This window comes from Neoarius graeffei, chromosome 3, assembly GCF_027579695.1.
Source record: "Neoarius graeffei isolate fNeoGra1 chromosome 3, fNeoGra1.pri, whole genome shotgun sequence".
Classification (NCBI taxonomy): domain Eukaryota; kingdom Metazoa; phylum Chordata; class Actinopteri; order Siluriformes; family Ariidae; genus Neoarius; species Neoarius graeffei.
The window spans coordinates 2,862,664-2,889,413 of NC_083571.1; the positions used below are offsets into that span (position 1 = coordinate 2,862,664).

Below are 26,750 nucleotides of genomic sequence, written 5' to 3' on the forward strand. Positions count from 1 at the left end.
GTCAAATAGTGCAATTGGAGTCTTGTTCTTGGACTCGACTCAAAATTTTCTTTCATGACTTGGACTTCAATACCAGGGACTTGAGACTGGACTCGATGTAATGACTTGACTACAACACTGGTGAGAGGTGCCGGGGGTGTGTGGGGATACTCACGAGCTCCCGGCTGAGCGCCACTGTGTTGGAGTTCTCCCTGGAGAACGAGAGAGTAGCCTCTATGCGACTGCAAGAAAAAGTTGTTTGTGCTTATGCAACAACATGCATAATGTTTTTGCAGGCAACATGTTTATGCTTATGCGCAGGGGAAGCCGCTGGACAGACCTGGCAAACCCAAGCATGTAGTGAAGGTGAACTGGGAATGTCTGGCGGAGTCCTCTGTTTGTGGGGTCTTCAAATCCCACCACCAGAAGAGCTTTTCGTGCATCTCAGGGGAGGCTGGGGACATGGAATCTGAATTGACCATGTTCAAAGCCTCCATTGTAGAAGCAGCTGGTAGGAGCTGTGACCAAAAGATCATCGGTGCCTGTTGTGGCAGTCATGTAAGAACCCGCTGGTGGACACCGATGGCGGAGGAATCTGTCAGGCTGAAGAAAGAGGCCTTTCGGGCTTGGTTGGCCCAGGGGTCCCTTGAGGCAGCAGGCAGGTACTGGGAGGCCAGAAGGGCTGCAGCTTCAACAGTTGCTGAAGCAAGAACCCAGGTGTGAGAGGAGTTTGGGGAGGCCATGAAGAAGGACTTTTGGTTGGCCTCAAGGAAGTTCTGGCAAACCATTCAGCAATTCAGGAAGGGGAAGCAGGGCTTGCCTCAGGCTGTGCGCAACCAGGGAGGAGAACTGCTGACCCAAACTGGGGATATTGTCGGGTGGTGGAAGGAGCACTCTGAGGAACTTCTGAACCTGTCCTATACTTCCTCCATGGAGGAGGCGGAGTCTGAGGACTCGGAGGAAGCGTCACCCATATCTCTGGCAGAGGTCACGGAGGTAGTCAAGGAGCTCCTTGGTGGCAAGGCGCCAGGAATAGAGGAGATTCGCCTGGAGATGCTAAAGGCTCTGAACATTGTTGGGCTGTCTTGGCTGACATGCCTCTTCAAATGTTGCATGGAGGTTGGGTACAGTGCTTGTGGAGTGGCAGACCAGGGTGGTGGTTCGTCTTTTTAAAACAGGGAACCAGAGAGTGTGCACCAATTATAGCGGTATTACACTGCTCAGCCTCCTCAGGAAAGTTTATTCCAGGGTGCTGGAAAGGAGGCTCCAACTAATTGTCGAACCTCAGATTCAGGAGGAGCAATGCGGATTCCATCCTGGCTGTGGAACGGTGGACCAGCTCTTTACCCTAGCAGGGTTATTGGGTGGTTCATGGGAATATGACCAGCCAGTCAATATGTGTTTTGTAGATTTGGAAAAGGCTTACAACCGTGTCCCCTGGAGGCTCTTGTGGGGGGCACTGCAGGAGTATGGGGTATTGGGGTCGTTGCTACGAGCCAGCTGGTCTTTGTACAACCAAAGTGTGAGTTGTGTCCGTATTCTTGGCACAAAGTCAAACACATTTCCCATGGGTGTTGGACTCCACCAAGGCTGCCCCTTTTCGCCGATCCTGTTTGAGATATTCATGGATGAGATCTCAAGGCGCAGCCGGGGTGAGGAGGGTGTCCAGTTTTGGAACCTCAGAATTGCACCCCTGTTCTTTGCAGATGATACGGTTCTGTTGGCTTCTTCAAAGCATCATCTTTGGTACACACTGGGATTGTTTGCAACCAACAGTGTAGCAGCTGGGATGAGAGTCAGCACCTCCAAGTCTGAGGCCAAGGTTCTCTGCCAGAAAATGGTGTTCCCTCTGGGTTGGGAGTGAGTTGCTGCCCAAAGTGAAGGAGTTCAAGTATCTCAGGGTCTTGTTCACGAGTGATGGTAAAATGGAGTGTGAGATGGACAGGCAGACTGGGGCAGCATCAGCAGTAATGCAGGCATTGTACCAAACCATCATGGTGAAGAGGGACCTGAGCCAGAAGGCAAAGCTTTTGATTTACCAGTCAGTCAATCTACGTTCCAACCCTCATCTATGGTCATGAGCTTTGGGTAATGACTGAAAGGATGAGATCGCGGATACAAGCAGCTGAAATGAGCTTTCTCCCTCAGGGTGGTTGGGCTCACCCTTTGAGACAGGGTGAGGAGCTCAGACGTGAGGAGATCTCGGAGTAAAGCTGCTGCTCCTTCATGTCAAAAGGAGTCAGCTGAGGTGGTTCGGGCATCTGATCAGGATGCCTCCTGGGCACCTCCCTTTGGAGGTTTTCCGGGCACGTCTGACTGGGAGGAGACCTCGGGGTAGACCCGCAACACGCTGTAGAGATTATATATCTCATCTGACCTGGGAGCACCTTGGAATCCCCAAGGAGGAACTTGAAAGCGTTTCTGGGGAGAGGGACGCCTGAAATACCCTGCTTAGCCTGCTGCCACCACAACCCAACCTCAGATAAGCAGAAGAAAATGGATGGACGGCTGGATGATTGAAAGTGATACAGGCTGATGTGAATGCTCCTTGTTTTGGTTCGTTAAATCCTTAAGATTTATCTTCGCTTGCACATTCCGTTCTCTGCTTAATGAAGGTTTTTTTGACCAGGAATGTCTGTCTTTCATCGTTCATAAGCTTATGATCCTGATAGGTGATGTAATGGTGCCTGAGGTTTCTCATCCTTCATAAAATAGCGTAGTCTAAACCAGTGATGTAATGCTTCATCACTGATAATTATGTGATTGAAGCCAAGTTATCATCCAATCACGTAGCTCCAACACACTCTTGAATGTGAATATATACTCATGTTTGTCCAACAAACTGAGAAACTTTTCTGAACAGCTGCGTCTGTGTCAGCAACTGTTTTTTCCCGGATCCACGAGGCAGAATCTTCATGGCAGTAGAGGTCTGCATTTCGAGATCTTACTTTGTGAATTCAACCTCTTTCAGTATAGACATATCAAAACCTACCAGTTTTCCCAGACAAGCCCCCAAAACTGTTAGTTTTTTATTTGTCTGTACTGAAAGAGGTTGAATTGACTAGACAGACAGACAGACAGACAGACATAGATAGATAGATAGATAGATAGATAGATAGATAGATAGATAGATAGATAGATAGATAAAAATATAATAGTAAAACCTGAAGCAAAATAACTAGTAAGTGCGAATACCTTCACCGATAATGATAATGTATTCTCAGCAAGGTGAAGACCATGTGAAGTGAAAGGAGACATTGGTGATCACGGCTCAAAATTCACGGTGGTCCGGTCACCCGAGGCGACTTAATTTGTCATTTGGCGGGTAATTCCTGTCACTAGCCAGCCCGGCTGGCGAGTTGAAAATAAAAAATATATATATGAAGCGAAGATTCAGACACACCGTCAACTAAAGCCGCCACATATTAAGTGCGTGCCGTGTCTGTGTTAATCGATGTGTTTATCGGCAGGACGGAAAATACCGAAGAATTCCGAATCATATCGTGTACGAGTCAGGCTGTCGGTTTTTTCACTACTGTGCATGCATATAACGCATCTCGTTGAATATTGCGGTAATCATGTTATCAAATTCAATAGATGTGGCCACATTATCGCCCATTTAAACACGTGTTTTTGTTGTTGTTTACATCTACATCTGCCAAAGCTACATTGCGATGTGGAATTTTCTGAAAGGTGTACAGAAACCGCCAGAGACGGGGACAAAGCGACCTCGGTCTGAAGAGGAGAAATGACAAAGGACTTATAAGCAAACGTGGGAGCAGGGTAGGCCTTGGCTGCGATATGATTTTTATGGAATAATTAATTTTTTCAAGTTGATTCCTAGTCAATATGAAGCTCCTAATGCTTTCTCTCTCATAAATGGTTAAATACAGAAAGCATGTTGGACATAGGGTGTTTTCACACCTGGTCCCCTTTAAAGGAACCAGACTCAGTCCTCTTTAAGTGGACCAAAAAGTGGACCAACAGAAAAAGAACTGTTCTTTTTGTGTTCACACTGTGAATTTATTAAAAAGAGGACTGGGTTCTCTTTCTGGTCCAGTTAAGCTTTGATGGGGCCTCAGTCCTCTTTCTGTTCACACCAGGTCCTCTAGAGCCCTCAGACCCCCAGTGCACGGAATTCTGGGTAATTTTCTCTTGAATCAAAATGTCTGCTGCCATGCTTGCCCTGCTGTATTCTTTGATCAAAATAGTGCGGATTAAGGAAAATAAATTTATTCCAGCTATCTATGAGCACAAAACACGGCTGAGGAGACTACAAAGAAGAACGGCATGGCTTAAGAGAACTTCATTGCGACAAAAAACGATAAACCGTCTGATGTTGGCAACACTTGTGACAATTCAGCTTTCATTTCAGAGAACTGTAAAGCGGCTGTGGTAAGTTCCAAAAGGAAGTTGAGTTTCCCTGCTACAGTCACGTGACCAACTACGGCAAACGAAGAAGGTTAAATTACAGTGAAAAAGGCGAAGTGAACCCGGTGCGCTTTTTGTTCACAATGTGCAGATTAGGCGAACCGTACCGTTGATTTTTAGCGAACCGTACTGAGACCACCTCCTGAGGTGGTCTCAGTTCGGTTCGCTTTAAAGGGGTCTGGGTACGGTTGGAGTGTTCACATATGCGCAAAAAATGCTGAGTCATCGATCTGAGTTCGGTTAGATGGCTGAAAGGGACCAAGTGTGAAAACACCCATATTTTGGGTGCTATAGTCATGATAGTAAGTATATTTGTTTTTAACACTCATACACCAAGTAGCCAAGTTTTCCAATATATTATTATTTGTTGATATTATATTATGGTGCTCTGTGTTGTTCTCATTTATGTATTTAACAACAGTATCAAAATACTCAGGTCTTGAAATAAATGCACATTAGTCACGAACAATGGTAACGACTCTCTGTGTTATTTTTGACAGAAGTAAAATTCATACATGAACAAATTTTGACGAGCTGATTTTCTGTTTGGCGAGTTACTTTGGAAGGGAACTAGTCCGGCTGGCTGGTGAAAAAAAATATACGAATTTCTAGGCCTGGTGATGAGGGCTGTATAACTGACAACCTTCTACATCACTACACCTCACCTTCCTTACAAGCATGACAACATTTACTGCCTTCATTTATCTTGGATGATCTGTTTCACCTACTGAATTGACTACAAGGCAAAAATACACTGATGATCTCAGCTCAGCTGAACTTTTTAACTTCCTTGCAACAGCCACCACCATTGCTGAAGGTGATGTGGGTGTGGATGACAAATGATTTATCACCCAAGACAGAAATCTTTCCTGAGTGGAAGCTGCCATGACAAGACCCTATAAAAGGCCACATCAGCAGTGAAAATTACATCCTCGCAATCCACTACTGGACCACCAGGAGGACATGGTGATTGATGCTAAGGCATTTTGAATGAGTGTTACAGTGTCAGTGTTACTTAACCAGAGACTGGTGTTGTACAGAAATAGTCTTCATCTTCAGACTCATCATCTTTTACGGGCATCTTTTGAAACATTCCATACTCTTGGTCCATATTTTCCACAGAGGCTGATGTTTCTCCACCTGAAATTAGTTAATTTAAAAGGTGTTAAATAAAACTCTGAAAACAAAGGAGGAAACAAGGGTTGAAGGAATGGTCCAGTCACAAATAAAAAGATTAAAAGAATTTCGAGTTTTGATCTGGACCCTAATACACCCTGATCTTTTACAGTCTTCCTTCTTTACATGTTTCTGCTTCACATGAGTGATGTTTCCCACAGAGCTTGATGTCCCTCCACCTAAACTTATTTGAATTTGTTATTTGAACACTAATATAAAATGCAAATTTTAATTGGACATGTGGATGTCGGGCTGGTTCAGTCACAAATTAACTCTAAGTCAGACTAAAATGTGCTACAGAGCATCAGACTGGACTGTAATGTTTCCTTTTGACTTACAGGGGTAGCCTTCATCTTCAAGTTCTTCCTGTTTTACATATTTCTGTTGGTTCATAGGTGTGATGTGTCCCACAGAGACCGATGTTCCTCCACCTGAAATTCCAACAATTGTATTTATACATATATTGCATTTTAAAAGCCCAAATGTGAAGTACAAAACTAAAACGTGGACAAGTCAGTGATGTGCGGTTGGATTATTCGCAAATAAAGTCTTGTTAAAACTAAAATGTCGGACTAATCAACAGATTGGACTGTAATGACTGTCCTGTGGACTTACAGAAGTAGCCTTCATCTTCAGGTTCTTCCTTTATTACATGATTTTGTCGGTCCACTGGTGTGACGTGGCCCCCAGAGCCTGATGTCCCTTCACCTGAAGCTGTACAAGTTTCTGTCCGTACAGCTCCACAAACCTAATGACCAAAAGTAATAACAGTTGCTTACAAAAGAAAGCCACTGCTACCTATCCATCCCAAGCATCCTGTCTGAGGAGACTATGATAACTTTGGTTCGCTCTGATAGTAGGACAGCAGGCATGTTACAAGGGATGGCGGCTGATTAACAGATGAATGTTAATAAAACTGGAGAAATCTTTTAAATATTAAAAGATTTTAACGAACCTGTGTGCTGATCTGTAAGGGTTGTTGGAATCATTTCTTTTACAGGTTCCAATATTCTGTTGTTCAAAGCTTTAAAAGTCAAACAGATGATTCCACTCGTATGGATAACTGTTACCTGTGAGCCAGCAGAAGCAGGAGTGTGTGGAGATTTTCTGGAAGACCACAGATGGACTTCTGCTGATTCCATGATAAGGTTGAAATTACAAGGTCTAAAGGGTTGTGATTCTGGAAGATGAGAAGCAGAACTCTAGAATCTTCTGTAAGAAAATAGCTACACTCATTATCTAATAAAAAAAAATTTGTTGCAGCCCTGGTTTCTGAGGTAAAATGGGGTGAGTTCCAGCAGCCAATAGCAGAAATCAATATTGAGGGTGAAGCCTGCAGTCTGATATTTAACCTGTTTGTGTGCTGTATTCACCAATCTCACACAAGCTGTAATTCCCAACCTCTAATCAGAAAACGCCAAAGAAAACAGCCTCTCAACTTGACATTTCTACTTGTCATCTTGGGGTAGTCTTCTCAACTATGAGTTCCTTCCCAGTTCATGGAGTGGCATCAAATCGATGTGGCTGCCCACAGCATTAACAGCAAACGTAGTAGCACCAGGGATGGGTATCAAGTAGTGTTGTAGTCAAGACCATCTAAACCAAGACCAAAGTGTATCAAGACCAAAACAAGACCAAGACTTTGAGGGGTTGAGATCAAGTCAATACCATGACCAAGACATGGAGAGATCAAGTCAAGACCAGATGAAGAGGGTGGGGGAGGGGTGACAGCCATTACCAGGAAGAAAAAAAATTCAAATTAGCAATTAGTCATGTTATTGGTCGCATTTGAAGCAAGAAGTGTTACATCCAATCGCAGCAGGAATGTTAACAAATAAACCAGACAATACACAGGCAATTTAGTGAAATCCCTGCACTTGTGGTCTTGACTGGCTTTGAAATAAAATCCAGAGTCCTCCATGTCTGAGACGGAGACAAGACCAAATAAAAATCCAGTCGATTCCAAGACCTTCAAAAAGTGGTCCTGAGACCAGTCTTGAGTACTACAACACTAGTATCAAGAACCAGTACTAAATTGGTACTGGTTTCTGACTGGTCAGTACCAAAATATTGATAAGATCCTGAACAAACCGTGCTGCTACCAGTATTTATGTAATGTTAATCCATTCTAACATAGCTGGCATTTTCAAATGGTAAGTGCTCGACTGAATCCATAGGAGGGGTGGGAGGGACGCTCTTCTCCATATGGTTCTGACTGGCTAACCCTAACTAACTTCAACCTCATGCAACACTTGAAAATACAACATCTAAAGCAGTGCAGCATGTTTGACTGCTTTAGCAAAGTGGTTGCTGCACCTACATCTTCAGTGTAGCCTCCTGGGTCTGATGCTAAAACTAAAAATGCAACTGTCTTGACCTCATGAAGTCAATGTAACACTTGGTATCATTATGAACATAAGTCTAGAGTTATTAACAAAGAACACAATTATCATCAGCTTTAAGCACTTCTAATTTATGTTACTAAATAATCTCGCAGACGATGTCAGTTAAGCAGCAGCCACAGCTTCGTCAGCAGATAGTAGAAGTCATACCCCTTTTCTACCAAATCAGTTCCAGGGCTGGTTCGGGGCCAGTGCTGGTGCTGGTTCACAACTCGTTCAACTTGCGAGCCAGCTGAGAACCAGTTTGCTTTTCCATAGCTCGGGGTGCTAAACGGAGCCATGTCATTACGTCGCTACGTTTGTATAAACCTTGGCACGAATATCGTAGCAACAACAACACAGAGAAGCAGCAACAACAACAACAACAATAATAATGGATGACTTCGCGTTTGTACAGCTGCTGCTTCAAAGGCTACGTTTACATTAGACCGTATCTGTCTTGTTTTCTTCGCAGATGCACTGTCCGTTTAAATTAAACTGCCTGGAAACGCCGGGAAACGGGAATCCGCCAGCGTCCACGTATTCAATCCAGATCGTGTCTGGTCCGGTGCTGTGTAAACATTCAGAATATGCGGATACGCTGTGCTGAGCTCTAGCTGGCGTCTCATTGGACAACGTCACTGTGACATCCACCTTCCTGATTCGCTGGCATTGGTCATGTGACGCGACTGCTGAAAAACGGCGCGGACTTCCGCCTTGTATCACCTTTCATTAAAGAGTATAAAAGTATGAAAATACTGCAAATACTGATGCAAATACTGCCCATTGTGTAGTTATGATTGTCTTTAGGCTTGCCATCCTTCCACTTGCAAGTGGTAAGTGATATGCGCTGGGATCACACACACAGCGGCTCAGTCCCGAATCACAGCTTGTTCACGTCACTCGCGCGCTCTGTGAGCTGCGCAAGGCCGGAGTGCGCACCCTCCAGAGGGCACTCGCTGTTCAGGGTGGAGTGATTTGGAGCGCAGGATGCCTGCGGAGCCGAGCGTATCCGTGTACTGGTGTTGCTGTGTGCACGCAAATCGTGTATTGGTGTTGCTGTGTGCACACTAATCGTTTTAAAAACGTTAATCTGATGATCCGCTGATACGGTCTAATGTAAACATGGGCTCACCGCTTAAAAATGGCGACCTTTTGCAATCTTGCTATTGTTGTTGGTCTTAACAACTCCGCCCCCCCGCTGACATAAGCAGTTCTTTCCTCTGGCCCAGCAAAGAGTTGGTGCTAGCCTGGAACCAGTTTTTCTGGCCCCAGAGCCAGTTCTTTGTCAGTGGAAACAGAAAACCCGGTTCCAAACTAAGTACTGGCCCCGAACCAGCCCTGGAACTGATTTGTGGAAAAGGGGCATCAGACACCCAAGTCCAACTAGGCGGCATGGTGGTGTAGTGGTTAGCATGGTCGCCTCACAGCAAGAAGGTTCTGGGTTCGAACCCAGCAGCCGGTGAGGGCCTTTCTGTGTGGAGTTTGCATGTTCTCCATGTCTGCGTGGGTTTCCTCCAGGTGCTCTGATTTCCCCCACATGCAGTTAGGTTAACGTGGGGCAGCCTTGGGCTGAAGTGCCCTTGAGCAAGGTACCTGACTGCTGCCCACTGCTCTGGGTGTGTGTGCACGCACGTGTGTGTTCACTGCTTCAGATGGGTTACATGCAGAGGATGAACTTCATTGTGCTTGAAGTGTGCATGTGACAAATAAAGGTTTCTTCTTAAAGTCCAACCCGTTCTCCATCGCAAGCCGCAGAATGGCACAAAGCTGTCACCGGGTTCATTCTGGAAGATTTGCAGCCCTTCACTAAAGTAGAGTCCAGGTGGATTTGGGATGCTTGGTAGCCAGTCGCTAGCATAACTGAGGAGTTGAAATTTAAAGGGGCTTTTTTTCTTTTACTGGTTGGAGATGAAGAACTGTGAGTTCCAGCCTCGACTCAGATGCAGCATTAGACTGAGTGTAACTTCCACATGGGTAAATATGAAAATGCATCCTTTTGGATGAGCTCTCTGAATTTAAAGTGTACAACAACTTCTAAAACTATGGCCACAGTTATCCTGACAGGTTTGCTGTCATGCTTCAGTTTGAATGAATAAAAAATGAAGGGCTTTGTACATTTACATTAAAAAAAACTCTGCATTTCACACCTATAAGAGGAAGAGAGTGTGTGTGTGGGGGGGGTGCTGTTTCTCTGAGTGTTAACCTTTTAAATAATAAATAGAAACAATTAGATAAACAGTCTGAAGAAAAATGTAATATTAATATGTAATAGTGATGGCATTCAGAGCCTCCTCTCTCTCTCTCTGTGTGGCTAAACTACTAATTATTTAATCCTCATTAACTGGGTTTAGATCGGGTCTCTCTCACTCCGTACTGCGATGTTTAAAAGAAATAATCCGATCAGATCAAACGAGTTTAAAGTAGAACGGAGTAAACATCCTAAAATACACAATACCGTTTAAAAATATGAGATTATACAATACAGTCAGGAATGTTTTCATGATGATTACCTTCCTCAAACGGGGTAAAAACTTCCTGCAACCTGCCGTCTTCTTCTGTGGTGAGTTTACGGCGGAGTTAATGCTCACAGCGCCGCCTGCTGGAGAATCCTGTAATTAGAATTATTTAGAATCTCATCCTTCTGTTTCTGAGACTGATATAGTGGTTGTTTACAGAGACTCTGCGCTTCCACGCAAGATAAACAATCCTCGTTATAAGGAGTAAAATATCGCGTTATGAAGAAAAAAAAAATCAGGTTAGAAGAAATAAAATGTCCTGTAGTTACGCGCTTTGGCCTGTAGATGGCGCGTGAAGCGCACTAATACAACTAATCCAAGCCCTGCTGAATTCTTTGCTTCCTACAGCATTTTCAAAATTATCATTTCATATAATTTCCTATCAAAATGTCTAAAGAAAATTGACAGTTGAATATGAAACTAACATTCGAATGTATTCAGATTTCCATCATACTCAAAAAAATTACTGTTGGACTTTATTTCCTGTAATTACAAAGAAATCAAAATAACGCGAAGAAAATAATAAATTAGAAATAAAGGTGTTATAAAATGACACTTGTATGCACAACTAATTGTAATTTATTAAAATACTGGATAAGAAATTTTGCTGTCAGATTTTTTTAAATAATGGCCATTGGATGCAGGACAAATCACTCTTTCTGCTTATCACTAGTCCCCCAATCATGTACAATACACAACCAAAATACTCATTATGATGAAATTTTACTGTTGGATTAATTCATTAGAAACAATGGTTCTGTGAGTTTAGTATTTGAGAATGTGATTGTAGATGCAGGGTGGCACAGTGGTGTAGTGGTTAGTACTGTCACCTCACAGCAAGAAGGTTCTGGGTTCAAGCCCAGCAGCCAACGGGGGCTTTTCTGTGTGGAGTTTGCATGTTCTCCCTGTGTCTGTGTGGGCTTCCTCTAAATGCTCCAGTTTCTCCCACAGTCCAAAGGTTAGGCTAATTGAGGGCTCTAAACTGACTGCATGTGTCAATGGTTGTTTGTCTCTGTGTCAGCCCTGTGATGATCTGGTGACTTTCTGCTTTTCACTCATAGTCAGCTGGGATAGGCTCCAGCTTGCCCACAACCCTGCACAGGATAAGCAGTAATGGATGAATGATTGTGGAGGCTGGAACAAACACAGCCTGCCTGTCCCCATCTCTTCAGTCTCTCAACCACTGCTCTGTCACACTGGTTCCCAAACCTGGAAGACTGAAATGAAGCACTGTGTGATGGAGTCCTAGTCCATCGCTGAGCTCAGCCAAGCCCGCACCAGTGCCAGCACAATACACTCATCTCCCTGCGTCCAGGTGCTGCTTCAAGCCCAGCAAGAGGATCAGTAGGTTCTCCAAACTCTGATCGAGGCATCACGTACTCCAGCAGCAGCACTTGCAGTGGCCATGGGCTTCTCCCACATCTTCCTCACCAAAATGGGGCTGCACACCATTCCAGAAGCCTTTGTCGACTTGGCATAGAGGCATGGGGTTGGCTAGAAGATCAATAGGCAACGCAGCCTGTCAGGGGAAGCCCAACTCGAGGCCCAGAAGCTGCCCATCACCAAATGGCTGGAGTGCCTGGCTCTGAAATGGGCCATTCTGCAGCAGGTTAGCCAAATCCCGGAATAACATCAACAACAGTTCCAGACACTGGCCTTCAAAGATTCCTGCCAACCATTCACATTTGCACAGCAGCTCCGAGACACCTGCTGGCAGTGGTTGCTAGCAGAGGAGCGTGGCACAGAACAGATCATCAATGCAGTGATTCTGGAGCAGTTCATTGCCTGACTACTGGCTGGAACCACGAAATGGGTCCAATGCCACTGCCCAGGGTCACCAGATGAGGTGATTCAGCTGGCTGAGGACCACTTGTTGGCATTACTGGTGGCAGGTGGGCATCCTGCCCCTTCTCTCTCTCTCATTTGTTCTTTCCCCTCTTCTCCCTGCTCCCATCCCTTCCCCATGGAAGCAGGGACCCATTTCCCAGAAGCCAGGTCCCCAAACCTGGGGTTCCCCTTTCCCTCAGTGTCCATGTCCCCTCACTCACAGATGAGTGACTCCAGAGCTGCGGGTGCAGGAGGAAAGCTTGGGCCACTATGCTGGCACTGCAAGGAGTCAGGGCACTTCCAGGACCAATGTCAGATGATGGAGGTGGACATGTTGATCCAGATCCCAATGTGCCACATGCCACCCCTGATTGAGCTGAGATGTACTCCATTTGTGAGTATTCAAGGGGGTACATACCATGTGTTGATGGATTCAAGTTGTAACCAAACCTCAATTTACCAAAACTTGGTTCAAGGGGAGGCATTGGGGACAGCACACTGGGTTAAGGTAAGGTGCATACATGGGGATGTGCACAAGTATCAGCATAGTCATCCACCCATCATCATCCAATTTATAGGGTAAAAAGCACAGTGTGGAGGTGGTATTTAGTCCTTGCCTCACCAATACACTGATTCTGGGGACAAATTGGCTGGGGTTTAGAATGCATTTGATGGGACCTGCAACAGCGAAACTTGAGAAGATTCCAGTGCAGCACTGTCTAGGAAGACGGTCCCAGGGCTGTCTGCATCAAGGGGACACAGAGTATGGGGAGGGCTCCATACCTCCACTCTCTGTATGGATTTCTCTTTGGGATTTCCCTTCAGGATTTCCTATTGGAGCAGTCACAAGATTAGACCCTGAGGCACGCTTTTGACCAAGGGAGCATGCATGGTGGTGTAGTGGTTAGCACTGTTGCCTCATAGCAAGAAGGTTCTGGGTTCAAGCCCAGTGGCCGATGGGGGCCTTTCTTTGTGGAGTTTGCATGTCCTCCCCATGTCTGCGTGGGTTTCCTCTGGGTGCTCCGGTTTCCCCCCACAGTTCAAAGACATGCGGTTATGTTAATATGGGGCAGCCATGGTCTGAGGTTAGGCTGAAGTGCCCTTGAGCAAGGGCACCTAACCCACACCTGCTCCCCAGGCACTGTAGCATAGCTGCCCACTGCTCTCTGTGTGTGTGTGTGTGTGTGTGTGTGACTGCTTCAGATAGGTTAAAAGCAGAGAGGAATTTCACTGTGACAAAGGCTTCTTGGTAATCAATGGTCAAAACCTGCAGCCTAACATTGCATTCTACTAACAATGTTTTTCTTAAAAAGGTAACCTATCAAATGATGCAGGACACTCAAACAAAAAAGGAAACAACCCAGTTGTTGGTCCTGAAGAGCTGTGGGGAACCTTTGTTCTATGCGGCTCATCATAATCCAGTGGTGGAGCATTTAGGATTGGATAAAACACTAAACCGTCTCATGGCCCATTTGTATTGGCTGGGCATTTGCAGTGATGTTCATAAGTTGTGCACAGCCGGTCACGAATGTCAGCTAGTGAATCCACCGGCCAATCCAGAAGTGCCATTGCACCCTTTACCATTGACTAAAATCCCCTTTGAAGGAATTGGTATGGACCTTGTCAAGCCATTAGGTCAGACTGCACAAGGGCATTCCTTTTATATTAGTCTTTGTGGATTATGCAATGTGATGCCCAGAAACAGTGCCTCTATGCAACATTTCTGCACACAGTGCTGCAGAAGCACTCTTCCATGTTATTTCCCAAGTCAGGATCCCAAAAGATCCTGACTGATCAAGGCACAGCATTCATGTCACACACACTTCACAAACTACCGGTATGAATTATTGAGAACTGAATAGATTCATACCAATGTTTACCATCCACAGATGGATGGACTAGTCAAACAATTTAATCAAATGCTTAAAAATGTGCAAGTCTGTGTGAGAGGACACATGGAATTGGAGTAACTTGCTGGAATCCCTATTATTTGCAATACAGAGGTCCCACAAGCCTTCAGGGAATTCTCCCCAGTTGAATTATTGTATGGTTGCAAGCCTTGTGGCGTCCTGGATGCCATTAGAGAAAATTGGAAGGAGGGGCTTTCCGGTAATAATAATAATAATAATCTCATCTCATTATCTGTAGCCGCTTTATCCTGTTCTACAGGGTCGCAGGCAAGCTGGAGCCTATCCCAGCTGACTACGGGCAAAAGGCGGGGTACACCCTGGACAAGTCACCAGGTCATCACAAGGCTGACACATAGACACAGACAACCATTCACACCTACGGTCAATTTAGAGTCACCAGTTAACCTAACCTGCATGTCTTTGGACTGTGGGGGAAACCGGAGCACCCGGAGGAAACCCACGCGGACATGGGGAGAACATGCAAACTCCACACAGAAAGGCCCTCGCCGGCCACAGGGCTCGAACCCGGACCTTCTTGCTGTGAGGCGACAGCGCTAACCACTACACCTCCGTGCCACCCAAATAATAATAATAATAATGAAATTCAGTACATTCTTGACCTGAAAGCAAAACGGACAGAATGGATAGAGGCGGTGCACTTCAAATAGACTTAGACAACCTTTATTGTCATTCAGTATCCAACAAGTGTACACCAAATGAAATTTCGTTGCAATTTGGCTCAGCACAGAATTAAATATGAAGTGTATTAAATTAAATTATGCAGCAGCAAAAATATTATAAAGTGGCCTGTAGAATTAGGAATGTTCAAGTTATAAACAGAAGTTTGGGTTTGGAGTTCAGCAGTCTGGTGACCTGGGGGGAAAGCTGTTACAGAACCTAGTGGTCCTGCACCTAATGCTGCAGAACCTCTTTCCAGTTAAATAGAACACCTCAATCTCCTGAAACTGTGGAGAGAGGAGGTTCCTGTAGCTTTGGCAATGATGGTTCCCGAGATGGAGTAGTCAAGATCAGAGGTAAAACCCAAAAGGGGTGGCCAACTTCCGCCCGGTCCCCTGTGGACACCACCTCTCACTGTCTCAGACAGCACAGGTTACAGGAGGAATTCTCCAATGAGTTTTGACCTCTACCTGGTCACACTAACTTGATACAGGACCATATTGAAACTCCTCCGGGGTGGTGGTACACAGCTGCACATATTGGTTACCTGAACACACACATACACAAAAAATGTGGTTCAGGATGAACTCAAGGCTGTGCTCAACATGGTGGTAATCAAGGAGTCACACAGCGATTGCAGCGGCCCAGTGGTTTTGGTCCCCAAAACCAATGGGTCGGTTCAGTTCTGTGTGGATTTTAGAAAACTCAGTGCTGTATTTAATTTTGACATATACCCAATGCTTCACATTGATAAACTGCTTGATTGGTAAAATTCAGCTCACTTTTATTCGACAGTGGATTTGACCAAAGGACATTGGTAGATACTCTTAACCCCATTATCCCAAGAAAGAAAGAAAAAACAGCCTTTTCCACTCCATTTGGGTTATACCCGTTTTGTCACACTTCCATTTAGGTTGTTTGTGGACCCAGCAATGTCTCAGCAATTCATGGACAGAATCCTGTGCCCACATAATGTATATGCCGCTGCCTATCTAGATGATCATTTACAGTAATAAATAGCAGTGGCATGTACAACAACTGAGGACTGTCCTGAGATTGTTGAGACATGCAGGACTCACAACAAACCCAAAGAAGTGTGTAAATGGGCAGGTGGAAGTTCAGATACTGAACTTCCACTTGAATCATGGGCAGGTGCCTCCCCAAATTGATAAGACAGCAGCAATTGCAGCCTGCCTGAGATACAAGACCAAAAGAAGGCGAGACAGTTCCTGGGGCTTGCTGGCTATTATTGTAGGTTCGTTTATTGTATTATCCAACTATTCAGACATCACCAGCCCCCTGGACTGATCTCACTAAAAGAGGGTCACCTGCTTCATAAAATTTTCCTCCAGAAGAGTTTTTCTTTGTCCATGTGGTCAGCTGCAAACTTTAGTTGAGTTTGAAGGTGTCATTTTTGGAATAGGAGCTTGTTTCTTGGACAGCAGTCTCTCAGTGTAAAACTTGCTTGACTGTAGACCGTAATACTGGTGTTCCAGCAGCTTCCAGTTCATGGCAGGTCTGTGCCTTGGTGGTTCCTGACCATCTGAACCAATTTCCTCTCACTTGAGAGTTACAATTTGGATTTTCTTTCATACCTTGCCAAAGTGATGACACCTCCCCATAACTTCCAATAACTTGTACTTATATACAATTGTATGAACTGATGATCTTAGAATCTGTAGTTGTTTAGAAATGGCTGCAAAAGACATACCTGAGTGTGTAAATCTCTATGATCCTCTTTCTCAGATCTGCACTGAGCTCCTTGGACTTTCCCACTGTACTGTGTGTTGGTTAATGCAATGATTACTGTCAAATAAACCCTTTTCATGTTGGTACAGAGAAGCTACCAGCTGTAGTCAATCATAAATCACTAACAGGAAGTCAAGAGGCCTTGGCAAGTTGACATTTTGTAACTTTCAGCACCACTGAATTAATACTTTAATTGGGTTTATGTATAATTTTGACCTTGTATAGATATGAGAAAACCCAAAATAAATTAAAATTTGGAAACCAATTTTTTTTCTTTTTTTGTATTACAGATATAACCATTAAGAATAGTTCAAAGAAATAACTGAAAGCCCAATATTGCCCTGGCATTCATGTGCATTATAAGTGTATGTAAACTTCTGCCCATAACAGCAGTTACAGATTAAACTTGTAGGAGGAAAAATGATTCCTATCACAGCAAATCCACTACTTTTCTGGCAGACTTGATATTTCCTCCTATTTCTTACCCATGAAGTCATAGCAGACTAATAAAATGGAGGCAGTGTTTCCTTCCAAAACAGTTTGTTAACTATAGTTTTATTCAATTTATTTAGAGATCACACATCACAAGTTAAGTAAATCTTCAACCACATTATGAACCTCAAATGAGTTCCTATGCTGTGAAAATGCAGTATGTCTTTCATAATCAGTCTGTCAATTGAAATACCTCCCATACTGCAGTGATATGGCTTAGTTATGAGTTAATGTAAAAATTATGATTTTAAACTCGTAGCATCTGAAATTTAATTGTGAACTGAAACTAACTTTCATGTTTTGCAAAAGCACCATCATTAATTCCTTTACTAATTTTTTTCTGTGTAATGGGGCCTTAGAGGTTTGCATTATGCCACCGCCAGAAGATTCAAAAACCACCTCAACTGTCTCCTCTCAATTCACAAAGGCAGCGGCTCTACTCCCAAAGCTCATGACCAGAGGTGAAGATAGAGGCTGCATGGCATGAAGTAGTGACCCAGATTGGGCCAAAATACTCCCATGACCCCTTACAATGAGGTGCAAGGTTGAAGAACTAGTCCACTCTTCCACCACCTGACCAGAATCTGGATTATTCCTCCTGAATCCTAGGCTTTACAATCAGATGGAGTCTCCTCTCCAGAACGCTAGCATACTTTTCCTTGGAGGTTGAGGAGTACAGCTTCCTTATAATTGGAACCCACCCTCTGGGACCACATACCCAGTTTGCCAATCTCGTGGCACAGATCTTCAAGCAACATTGAAGAGGCATGTTAACCATGCAACTCCAAGTTTGTCTAGTGACTTCAACATCTCTGGCTAAAACTCATCCTGCATCCTTGCCACTCTGAAGGTTTCTAACTACCATTGTAATCTCAGCCGTAGAGATGGACTCCAAAACACCACTGATAATGTGCAGTAGAATTTTTTTTCTTGGATTAGGTATGTGGCAAAGGGTTAAACATTTTTGCTGAAGATATTTCAGAGCTTAATGCAGATGTTCCCAGTGCTTTCTTTTGAGCAGTTTCCATGTTAATACTCAAATAGCACAAGAGTGAGAGACCTTAAGGGAAAAAAAGATGGTGATACTCTGACGCTGATGATTGACAATATCTGTATTACCACAACAGAGCATAACTATACAGTGAACCCCCTAACAGGAGGTAAGCCTGCAATGGCACTATTCTAAAGCCCTACTGTACTTCTGTCTTGTGTGAATGGCCTGGTGTGCTTTGATAGTTCTCTGTTGCTTAAAGCTCTTCCCACACTGTAAGCAGTGATACGGCTTCTCTCCAGTGTGAATGCGTGTGTGTATTTTAAAAACACTCTGATGATTAAAACTCTTCCCACACTCTGAGCAACGATATGTCTTCTTTCCTGTGTGAATGCACTGGTGTCGTCTAAAACCCCTTTGTTGAATAAAACTCTTGCCACACTCTCTGCAGTGATATGGTTTCTTTTGCATGTGAACATACTGGTGTGCTTGAAGATAACTCTGTCGAGTAAACCTCTTCCCACATTCTGGGCAGTGATATGGCTTCTCTCCTGTATGAACACGCTGATGTATTTGAAGATAACTTTGTCGAATAAACTGCTTCCCACATTCTGCGCAGTGATACGGCTTCTCTCCTGTGTGAATGCGCTGGTGTGTCTGGAGAAGACTCGGCCGATTAAACCTTTTCCCACATTGCGAGCAGTGATACGGCTTCTGTCCTGTGTGAACGTGTTGGTGTGTTTGAAGATCACTTTGTCGAATAAATCTCTTTCCACATTCTGGACAGTGATGGGGCTTCTCTCCTGTGTGAATACGCTGGTGTGTCTGGAAATGACTGTGTTGACTGAAACTTTTCCCGCACTGAGAGCAGTGATATGGCCTCTCCCCTGTATGAATGCGCTGGTGTCTTTTAAGACTACTCTGTCTATTAAAACTCTTCTGACACTGGGGGCAGTCATATGGCTTCTCTCCTGTGTGAATGCGCTCATGAATTTGGCACTCGTGTTTTCGAAGAAAACTTTTCCCACACTCTGAGCAGCGATACGGCCTCTCTCCTGTGTGAATGTGCTCATGGGTTTGGAGCCCAATTTTTTGAGTAAACCTTTTCCCACACTCTGAGCAATGATACAGTTTCTCTCCCATGTGAATGCGCTTGTGCGCTTGGAGGTGACTTGGCCGAAGAAAACTCTTCCCACACTGTGAGCAGTGATACGGCTTCTCTCTTGTGCGAATGCGCTGGTGTTGTCTGAGATCATTCTGATCAGGAAAATTCTTCTCACGCTGTAGGCAGGGATAGATATCTTTCTGAACTCCTTCGTGAGTGTTGTTACTATTGTGAATACTAGTTATTTGAATACTGGATTTTCTTGTGGTCATAAGACTTTTGTGTGTCATCTCTCCTGATTTTATCAGTCTCTCATATTCATCACAGTGGCATCTTCTAATGTGTTCGTGGAGGTAAATTTGAGATGTATAAGAAAGTGAACAACAGGAGCAGTTAAAGACTTGTAACTGGTCATCATCCATTCCTGGAGCAAAAAAAAAAAAGGTATTATAAACTCACCGTGAAACAGAAGACATTTTTAACATGTATTAAAATCATGTAAGGCTGAAGTAAGTCTTGAGTAGAGTTGGGAACCGAAACTTGGTTCCATATTAGAACTAAATCTAAAATGCAGGTAAAAGGCTATGGTAACCTTTGTTATAATTGAAGAGGAACTGCGGTAAATGGTCAAAAGTTATGTTCATTATCTAAACCGCAGCCTCCTTTCATTTGGCCTGTGTAGACTTGTGGGAAAATAATCCTCAAACGGCCCGTAGAACACTACTGCTCAACACACACAGGTCTGGAAAAAAAATTAAGGAACTACTTTAATTAAATCAGCAGCCATTTCATTCCAGTGTCTGTGCTGGAATTTCAACACAAGCACTCCTCATTGTACTTACTGAGGTACTGATTAGGTGATCACCTGAACCAGAGCTTATTTAAATATGGAAAAGTATAAAAAAAAAAAAAACACTGCTGTGGTCATCACTATTCTCTTGCAATAGGACCAATCTGGATGACAAAAACAGTGCTAGTAGGACCTTAAATTTAATCAGAATACCAAAATATCTATTCATCATACCAAAAGAGTTAAAAAGAAAAGTTCTGAGTAGGAAAAAGAAGGGTTCAATTCTGGCTTTACTGGCAGAGGGATACAGTGAGCGTCAGGGTGCTTCCATCCTCAAAATTTCAAAGATGGCAGTTCATAAGAACAAGGTCAAGCACCCGATATCAGGGACAACAAAGTTACAGACTGGGAGAGGATAAAAACGACTCTCCACTGACCAGGATGATCATCAACTCCTTCGAATATCACTCAGCAACCATAGGATGACATCAAGTGACCTATAAAAAGAATGGCAAATGGCGTCTGGGGTTAAGTGCATGGCTAGGACAGCTTAAAACAGGCTCTTCTGGGTGGGGTTGAAGTCATGCAAAACTAGAAAAAAGCCCTTCATCAATGAGAAGCAAAGAAGAGCCAGGCTGAGGTGTGGTAAAGACCATAAGGACTGGACCAATTTTCAGCTTTTCCCATCACCTGGTTGTCTAATGGTTAGACGGAGACCTGGAGAGGCCTACAAGCCACAGCGTCTCACACCCATTGTGAAATTTGGTGGAGGATCAGTGATGATCTGGGGGTGCTTCAGCAAGGCTGGAATGGGGCAGAGTTTTGTTTGTGAAGGACACATGAATCAAACCATGTACAAGGTTATCCTGGAAGAAAACTTGCTTCCTTCTGCTCTGACAATGTTCCCCAACTCTGAGGATTGGGTTTTCCAGCAGGACAATGCTCCATGCCACACAGCCAGGTCAATCAAGGTGTGGATGGAGGAGCACAAGATCAAGACCGTCATGGCCAGCCCAATCTCCAGACCTGAACCCAATTGAAAACCTCTGGAATGTGATCAAGAGGAAGATGGATGGTCACAAGCCATCAAATAAAGCTGAGCTGATTAAATTTTTGTGCCAGGAGTGGCATAAAGTCACCCAAGAGCAATGTGAAAGACTGGTGGAGAGCATGGCAAGATGCATGAAAGCTGTGATTAAATGTCAGTGTTATTCCACCAAATATTGATTTCTGAACTCATCTCAAGTTCAAACATTAGTATTGTGTTGTTTAAAATTGAATATGATCTTGATTTCTATGTATTATTCAACGTCTGAAAAACACTTCATCTTTGTTATTTTGATCAATTGTCATTTCTGCATTTAAATGCTCTAAGTGAGAATATTTTGATGTGGAATTTTGGGGAAATTGTCAGTAGTTTATGGAATACAACAAAAAAAATGTTAATGCTCCTCAAACACATAGCTATAAATAGTAAAACCAGAGAAACTGATTATTTTGCAGCGGTCTTTGAATTTTTTTCCAGAGCTGCCTGTGTGTGTATAATTTTTTAAATATATTTTTTTTTATTACACACACGCACTGCCCTGCATCATTATTGGGACCCCTTGAAGAGATTAGAAGGGGTTAGAAAAAGCCACCTTCTGGTAAAACAGCTTCATCTTACACTGAAAATAAGAAATCAAGAAATTATTTCCACCTCCATGCCAATGGATTATATGGAAGTTTCTAGAAAAAATCCTTTTCTATCAATTAACCACAAACGTAAGCACCTGAAGTTTGTGAAACACTATGGCAGCTTTGAGTGGAACTGTGTTCTCTGGTCTGATGGAGCAAAAATGGAGATTTTTGTCAATAAACACTTGCGGTAGGTTTGGTGTAAAAATAAGGACAGCTATAATGAAAAGAACCCAATCCCAACTGTAAAATATGGTGGAAGTTCTGTGATGTTTTGGGGCCGTTTTTCCTCCAAAGACCCTGGAAACCTTGTTAGGGTCCATGGCATCCTGGACCCCATGAAATACCAGGACATTTTCAATCAGAATCTGACTGCTTCTGCCAGCAAACTAAAACTGGGTCATCACTGCATCTTCCAGCAGGACAATGATCCCAAGCATCTGTCCAAATCAACAGTAAAATGGTTCTCTGAGCACAGAATCAAGCTTCTTCCCTGAACATCTCAGTCCCCTAAGCTGAACCCCAGTAAAAACCTGTGGGGTGAGCTGAAGAGGAGAGCGCACAAGAGAGGGCCGAGGACCCTGGATGATCTGGAGAGACTGTGTAAAGAGGAATGTGCTCAGATGCCCTGCTTTTTATCTTCAACCTTATGTTATAGGACAGACTCAGTGCTGTTTTACTGGCAAAGTGGGGTGTACAAAGTATTAAATGCAGGGGTGCCAATAATAGTGGCACGGGTTTTTCTCATCTCATCTCATTATCTCTAGCCGCTTTATCCTTCTACAGGGTCGCAGGCGAGCTGGATCCTATCCCAGCTGACTACGGGTGAAAGGCGGGGTTCACCCTGGACAAGTCGCCAGGTCATCACAGGGCTGACACATAGACACAGACAACCATTCACACTCACATTCACACCTACGCTCAATTTAGAGTCACCAGTTAACCTAACCTGCATGTCTTTGGACTGTGGGGGAAACCGGAGCACCCGGAGGAAACCCACGCGGACACGGGGAGAACATGCAAACTCCACACAGAAAGGCCCTCGCCGGCCCCGGGGCTCGAACCCAGGACCTTCTTGCTGTGAGGCGACAGCGCTAACCACTACACCACCGTGCCGCCGCACGGGTTTTTGTTGAAAATAATTATTTCTTGATGATGGATTTGGGGTTTTTTTTAGCTTATCTGGCTGTAGGCCGGGCTGGATGAGCTTATGCGATCATGTGTTGTCTGTCACCATCGTCGGTCCACAATTTACAAAATTCATGACTCCTGCAGGATTGATCAGATTTCAATCAAACTCACATACAGTTAGGTCCATAAATATTTGGACAGAAGCAACATTTTTCTAATTTTGGTTCTGTACATTACCACAATGAATTTTGAACAAAACAATTCAGACGCAGTTGAAGTTCAGACTTTCAGCTTTAATTCAGTGGGTTGAACAAAATGATTGCATAAAAATGTGAGGAACTAAAGCATTTTTTAAACACAATCCCTTCATTTCAGGGGCTCAAAAGTAATTTGACAAATTAAATAATTGTAAATAAAATGTTCATTTCTAATACTTGGTTGAAAACCCTTTGTTGGCAATGACTGCCTGAAGTCTTGAACTCATGGACATCACCAGACGCTGTGTTTCCTCCTTTTTAATGCTCTGCCAGGCCTTTACTGCAGCGGTTTTCAGTTGCTGTCTGTTTGTGGGCCTTTCTGTCTGAAGTTTAGTCTTTAACAAGTGAAATGCTGCTCAATTGGGTTGAGATCAGGTGACTGACTTGGCCATTCAAGAATATTCCACTTCTTTGCTTTAATAAACTCCTGGGTTACTTTGGCTTTATGTTTTGGGTCATTGTCCATCTGTATTATGAAACGCCGACCAATCAGTTTGGCTGGATTTGAGCACACAGTATGTCTCTGAATACCTCAGAATTCATCCGGCTGCTTCTGTCCTGTGTCACATCATCAATAAACACTAGTGACCCAGTGCCACTGGCAGCCATGCATGCCCAAGCCATCACACTGCCTCCGCCGTGTTTTACAGATGATGTGGTATGCTTTGGATCATGAGCTGTACCACGCCTTCGCCATACTTTTTTCTTTCCATCATTCTGGTCGAGGTTGATCTTGGTTTCATCTGGCCAAAGAATGTTCTTCCAGAACTGCGCTGGCTTTTTTAGATATTTTTTAGCAAAGTCCAATCTAGCCTTTTTATTCTTGAGGCTTATGAGTGGCTTGCACCGTGCAGTGAACCCTCTGTATTTACTTTCATGCAGTCTTCTCTTTATGGTAGATTTGGATATTGATACGCCTACCTCCTGGAGAGTGTTGTTCACTTGGTTGGCTGTTGTGAAAGGGTTTCTCTTCATTTTGCGATCATTGACCACTGTTGTCTTCTGTGGGCGTCCAGGTCTTTTTGCATTGATGAGTTCACCAGTGCTTTCTTTCTTTCTTTCTCAGGATGTACCAAACTGTAGATTTTGCCACTCCTAATATTGTAGCAATTTCTCGGATGGGTTTTTTCTGTTTTTGCAGTTTAAGGATGGCTTGTTTCACCTGCATGGAGAGCTCCTTTGACTGCATGTTTTCTTCACAGCAAAATCTTCCAAATGCAAGCACCACACCTCAAATCAACTCCAGGCCTTTTATCTGCTTAATTGAGAATGACATAACGAAGGAATTGCCCACACCAGCCCATGAAATAGCCTTGGAGTCAATTGTCCAATTACTTTTGGTCCCTTTAAAAACAAGGTGGCACATGTTAAGGAGCTGAAACTCCTAAACCCTTCATCCGATTTTAATGTGGATACCCTCAAATGAAAGCTGAAAGTCTGGACTTTATGTCTATGTCCATTATATAACTATAACTTGAATATGTTTCAGTAAACAGGTAAAAAAACAAAATTTGTGTCGGTGTCCAAATATATATGGACCTAACTGTACAATTTTCCTCAGGTGGGTTCTTTTTTATTACCATAATGGAATCAAAATGGGGAATCATTAAGAACCGAGATCGATAAGCTGAATTGGAATCAGACCCTGGATCAATAAAATTCAAACAATACCCAACCCTAGTTCTGGGAGGCCAACAACGTCAGAATACCAGAAATAATCCCAAGGATATAGACATACCCCAGTGAAGCTGCCTTAGGTAATTTATATAATCCCTTTTCCAGGAGGAGAAAAACAAACAATAAGACAAATATACAATGGGATACAACACCATCATACATCACAACGGTAAGGCCGAGTAGTGCAGGGTGAATTAAAGGGTTGCATCAGTTGAGGGACATGTCCATCTGCCGACTTACCAAAATCAGGTTCTTCTTGTTTTACACATTTCTGTTGATCCACAGGTGTGATGTGTCCCTCAGAGACTGATGTTCTTCCACCTGAAATTCCAACAATTGTATTTATACATAAATTGTCATTTAAAGTCCAGATGTGAAGTACAAAACTAAAAAGTGGACAAGTCAGTGATGTGCGGTTGGATTATTCACAAATAAAGTCTAGTTAAGACTAAAATGTCGTACTGATAAACAAATTGGACTGTAATGACTGTCCTGTGGACTTACAGAGGTAGCCTTCATCTTCAGGTTCTTCCTTTATTACATGATTTTGTCGGTCCACTGGTGTGGCGTGGCCCCCAGAGCCTGATGTCCCTTCACCTGAAGCTGTACAAGTTTCTGTCCGTACAGCTCCACAAACCTAATGACCAAAAGTAATAACAGTTGCTTACAAAAGAAAGCCACTGCTACCTATCCATCCTGAGCATCCTATCTGAGGAGACTATGATAACTGGTTTGCTCTGATAGTAGGACAGCAGGCATGTTACAAGGGATGGAAGCTGATTAACAGATGAATGTTAACAAAACCAGAGGAATCTTTTAAATATTAAAAGAGTTTAACGAACCTGTGTGCTGATCTGTAAGGGTTGTTGGAATCATTTCTTTTACAGGTTCCAATATTCTGTTGTTCAAAGCTTTAAAAGTCAAACAGATGATTCCACTCGTATGGATAACCGTTACCTGTGAGCCAGCAGAACCAGGAGTGTGTGGAGGTTTTCTGGAAGACCACAAATGGACTTCTGCTGATTCCATGATAAGGTTGAATTACGAGGTCTAAAGGGTTGTGATTCTGGAAGATGAGAAGCAGAACTCTAGAATCTTCTGGAAACAAATACACTTGTAAACTAATAGCGCAAGTTCCAGCAGCTGATAGTCAGACTTGATCAGAACAACTCGGGTATACCGTAAACCAACAATAATGATTAATTTCTTATTTTATCATGCAACTTCATTACATACACATCATACTGATGGAGAACTGAAAAGCCTAAAAAAATCCTTTAAAAATTGGCACTAATCTGTAGTTAAACCTGTGAATGGTCACTGATATTGGGGATGAAACCTAAAACCTGCAGTCTGACATTTAACCTGTTCATGCGCTGTATTCACAAAATCACATGATTCACACAGGAGCTGGAATTCTCAACCACTAGTTAGAAAACACCACCTCAACATGAAACTTCTACTCATCAACGTAGGGTTGTCTTCTCAACTACAAGTTTCTTCCCAGTTTATGGAGATGTTCCAGGCTCCTAAAGGCATTTAAAATTTTAAACTGTCCAGCTTGTAATGGACAGAATTTGCAGATTTGATCTCCAGCCTGCTGCAGTTGGTCTTGTTTTGCGTGAGTATTTGGTGTGACAAATGGCTTCATCCAAGGGTGGCACGGTGGTGTAGTGGTTAGCACTGTTGACTCACAGCAAGAAGGTTCTGGGTTTGAGGCCAGCAGCCAACAGGGACCTTTCTGTGTGGAGTTTGCATGTTCTCCCAGTGTCTGCATGGGTTTTCTCCAGGTGCTCCGGTTTCCCCCACAGTCCAAAGACATGCGGTTAGGTTAACATGGGGCAGCCATGGCCTGAGGTTGGGCTGAAGTGCCCTTGAGCAAGGCACCTGACCCCTAACTGCTCCCCGAGTGCTGTAGCATAGCTACCCACTGCTCTGGGTATGTGTGTGCACATGTGCGTGTTCACTGCTTCAAATGGA

The 26,750-nt window shown here is 43.7% G+C and overlaps 1 protein-coding gene across 1 annotated transcript in view; it reads right to left on the minus strand.

Annotated features, from left to right (window-relative positions):
• Window positions 1-25,980, minus strand: part of LOC132882483 (zinc finger protein 271-like) — a 32,916-nt gene extending 6,936 nt beyond the window's left edge. The window contains exons 1-10 of the mRNA XM_060915599.1: window positions 25,728-25,980; window positions 25,275-25,407; window positions 25,011-25,091; window positions 18,321-19,662; window positions 11,867-11,927; window positions 10,481-10,547; window positions 6,657-6,766; window positions 6,202-6,334; window positions 5,925-6,017; window positions 5,431-5,550 (exon numbers count right to left, since the gene is read on the minus strand). Of these exons, the coding sequence (XP_060771582.1) occupies window positions 5,431-5,550; window positions 5,925-6,017; window positions 6,202-6,334; window positions 6,657-6,766; window positions 10,481-10,547; window positions 11,867-11,927; window positions 18,321-19,662; window positions 25,011-25,091; window positions 25,275-25,407; window positions 25,728-25,799 (2,212 nt within the window). The 5' untranslated portion in view covers window positions 25,800-25,980. The remainder of the gene's footprint in view (window positions 1-5,430; window positions 5,551-5,924; window positions 6,018-6,201; window positions 6,335-6,656; window positions 6,767-10,480; window positions 10,548-11,866; window positions 11,928-18,320; window positions 19,663-25,010; window positions 25,092-25,274; window positions 25,408-25,727) is intronic.
• Window positions 25,981-26,750: the final 770 nt, after the last annotated feature.